Below are 3,752 nucleotides of genomic sequence, written 5' to 3'. Positions count from 1 at the left end.
TGGTCCCGCAGCTGCTGGAGGAGCGAACCAAGCCCACAAGTGACTCCCCGGGACAGGGACTGAACTCACACCTCGCCTCTTGATAGGTTAGAGAGGAGAAAAAGGGGCACCCTCAGATTTTTCTGAACCGAGCCGAGGGCTTGAAGCCTAGAGGGATACACAGGAGAACTGTGACAAACCATGAGAAGATTTTAAGAAGCCCACAAGAGAGAAGAGCTAGCAGCATTCAGACGAGCACCGTTCAAAGGGATAAAGCAGCAAGGAGAAACCGCACAAAGGGATGGCTGGATTTAGAGACAACTTGCCCCCCAAACATCAGACTCCTTCTCCCAGCTAGGATATCTGATAGAGACAAAGAAGAAGCAGAGTCACCCCCAGTCTTATGCCTGGCACCACGACATTTATTAAAAATTGCTACTATTTACATACAAAAAAAAACAGAACCAAGTTTCATTGGGAGGAGTTTGTATGCCAGTGCTCTAGGGCTGGTCAGTTTAAAACAGCTGAAACTATAGGCAAGAAGAGTGGGTAAGTTACATCACTCCCAGTTTGCACAGGGAAGCTGAAAGTCACTTTACACACATGTAAATAGAAGTCTGTTCATGTTTTTCCACAATGCTCCATATGCTAAATTGGATTAACAAAACAACAACAACAAAAAAATCCATTTGAACTTCAAAGCACCACCGGAGGTCCTTCTGACTGAACAGCTATAAGTCTACTACTTACACATTATTCCACAATATTCTACAGTGTACCTAGACAAAATACACTTTGTTTTTGGCCACCTCAATAAAGGTTAGGCTTTTGGGAAGTATTTTTTTTTTTATATAATGCAAGTTCTAAACTAAGAAAAGTCAGATTTGGTCATTGCAACCCCATCACCAGCAACAAGACCTTCAAGTCAAAATCCTGCCTGGCAAGCTGGCCTTATTTTGGCAATCCTGTGCCAAAGAAAGCCTTGGCTGAGCAATAACCAACTCAGCCAACTGTGCTGCAGACAAGGGTTAAAGAAGCCAGCTCAGTCTAAAAGCAGAACATAGCATTTGTGCAGCTCCCCAAAACCCAGCCCCCTTTTATCAGAGGGGCAGACAAGGAAAAAAAACCTGAATTTGGGATCCTACTCCTCTATTTTCTTGCTCAGGAGTGCATAGATTTGATCAGGCCTCTGAGCCAAGCCAAACTGTACACTTTAGTGTCTCCAATAAATATGCCACACTGTAAAATCCTAGGCTCCTGCTTACAGCTTCCACATGCAGTTCCTTCTAAGAGAGCAGAAGAATTCTATCAGCTTGCTTTCCCCTACTTCATTACCTGCAACAGTCTAAAAGCTTTGGCACCTTCTATAGAATTGCACACAACAATTCAAGGTGGAAGGCAAGAGTCTTTTTTTTTTTTGCAACTGTAATGCAAAAAAACCCAAGGCCACCCTGAAAAAAAATATTAGCCAATTAAAAAAAAAGTATGCTTTAAGAACTAGTATAGAATGCATAGTAACCCATGCCTTTTGAAGTGTCTTTGTTATAGTCCTCAGCACTACTAATGTCCTCACATTTCATAGTTGGGGAATTTTCATTGCTGGAAGTGCTAGGGGAAAGCCGTCTTCTCTTACAAGCACCCGTGTAGACCCCAGAATCGTTTGAATCTAGAGACTTTATGGAAGGTGGAGTCTCTATCCAGGATGAGCCAATTTCTTCTTTCACCTTCTCTTTGGGAAGCTGGTCTTCAGAGAAACCTGGAGGACTTGTTCTGGAGCTCCAAGGTAATCCTGTTGTCATTTTTCGCTGGTAAGAGCCTCTGCTCCCCCAGCCTGCCATGGATGGAAATGTTGGGTCGGGATAGTAGCCCAGAGCATGGGATGTCTGAAGGGGGAGGGATTTAATGCTGTAAGGGAGCAAGGTGCTAGGAGAATATTCTGTCTCATAGGAGTTCATGTCCAATTTGTTGGCACTGGGCTGCTGTACAGGTGTAACAAACCACCGCTGAGGAGGGCTGGCAACCTCTTCGCTCTGCTGCGGGGAGAGCAAGCCATTTGACTGGGGGACGGTTCTCTCACCGTTGTAAAACCTGGCTGGGGGCAGGTTGTTGACAAACTGTTCTTGGAAGAACGGTTGCACACTGTATCGGGCACCAGGGACAATCTGGTGGGATCTAGGAGAATCCGTGGGAGATGGAGTTAATCTGTCATTTTCTGAAGCTGTGTACATGCTACAACATAAAAGAGAAACACTGAGTACTGTTCTTCACAATATGATAGTCAGACAACATAAAAACACAAAACAGGAAGAAACTGAATTATTTTTTAATTAGAATCACAATGAGGTTTAAATGGATAACTACTCATTTTTTGTCTGGCTTAGGAATTGTTTGGTTTTTCTAAACCTGTAGAAAATTGCTAGTATTACCGCTACAAGTGTGCACTGTTCTCTGCTAACCAACCCATTTTAAATGAGGTGCAACACTTTTGTCCCAGAAACCATGCTTTTATATATACATATATATACACACACACACACACACACAACTCCAGTTTCTCAAAGGCCATTTGATGCTAGAAAGTAAACATTAGGCAAGTCTGCTGCTGACAACTTGAAGAAGCTTCCTGCTCCATGGAGATATACAATGTGACACTGTCAGTCCGCAGGCCAGCTAGGTTCTGCCCGTACCAAAGCCCAGAAGCCTGCTGAAAGACAGGTCATCAAGACAACATGGTATATTTAATGTTTCTCATCAGACACCTAATGTCTTCAAACAAAAAAATGCTAGTATTACGACTTTCAAGTAACTGAAGTAGCAACTCTTCCACACTCATTTCAGGCCAGAATCATTCCTCCCAAACAGAAAGAGCTGCAAGAAGACAAAAGTGTACTTACGAGTCATAGTTGTCTCTGAAGCCTTTTGCAAAAGGATTATGGTCAATTTTGAGCTGGGTAATCTAAAAACGAAAGCAGAATAGAGTAAGGTGAGATGCTCTACCAGCAAGAAAATTTTCTTCTTAATTGTCATTTTATACACCCATACTTACATCAGTGTTTTGATACGCTGTAACTGCTATGAACTGCGTTTCAGGGAAAATAAACGTTTGCGTCTTGGAGGAATCATTCAGATCTTCAACACCGTCTTCAGTCACTTCCACAATGTGAAGCCGAGGCTGGTACTTGTGTAGAGATTGCAGTACTATCATCTAAAAAGGAACCATGGAAGAAGAGATCTTTAGACAAACTACATCTAACCTTAAAAAAAAAAAAAAAAGCAACTTTAACTGTTAACAGATGATTCACAGCTTATAGCCCTGCTTCACTAGGTTACTAATACACCAAAATCTCTAAATACAGGAAATCAAGAGCTATCAGCTACACTACCACTTTTTGAACAACTCTGGAGATGGATGTGTTGGCTAAACCGAAAGAAATTCACCTTTCTATTTCCACCATTTCTAGTTGTCATCACAAGGAGAACCAAAGAAAACAAGATCTAAGATTCAGTTCAAGAAAAAAATCTGCAATCTAGCAGCTCCTTTAAATGCTGTAAAGCCCCGAAAATCCAGAGCTCCCCTGTCTGAGCCACTAAAAGCCTCTTCAAACCTGCCTTTTTCCCCACACGCACACTTACCTGAGCGTTGTTGTTGTTGGCGCCTTTATTGTTCGTTAACTTCAGCTTCCCAAAAGAAATCTCCTGCCTCATCCAGTGAGCCCCGGTGTTGGGAGACTCGGGGTGCACATACACCTTGTTGCCTGGGGAGGGAAGAGAAG

General features: G+C 42.7%; 1 protein-coding gene across 1 annotated transcript in view; it reads right to left on the bottom strand.

Annotated features, from left to right (window-relative positions):
• Window positions 1–1,469: 1,469 nt before the first annotated feature.
• The window catches only part of EOMES (eomesodermin), a gene marked incomplete at its 5' end in the record, with an annotated part of 2,670 nt that continues 387 nt past the window's right edge, over window positions 1,470–3,752 (bottom strand). The window contains 4 exons of the mRNA XM_009876041.1: window positions 1,470–2,208; window positions 2,874–2,935; window positions 3,026–3,184; window positions 3,613–3,734. Coding sequence (XP_009874343.1) covers window positions 1,470–2,208; window positions 2,874–2,935; window positions 3,026–3,184; window positions 3,613–3,734 — 1,082 coding nt within the window. The remainder of the gene's footprint in view (window positions 2,209–2,873; window positions 2,936–3,025; window positions 3,185–3,612; window positions 3,735–3,752) is intronic.

Source organism: Apaloderma vittatum, unplaced genomic scaffold, assembly GCF_000703405.1.
Source record: "Apaloderma vittatum isolate BGI_N311 unplaced genomic scaffold, ASM70340v1 scaffold21679, whole genome shotgun sequence".
Taxonomy (NCBI): Eukaryota; Metazoa; Chordata; class Aves; order Trogoniformes; family Trogonidae; genus Apaloderma; species Apaloderma vittatum.
The sequence above is the reverse complement of the archived record's forward strand: the minus strand, read 5'-3'. Positions and strand labels throughout refer to the sequence as shown.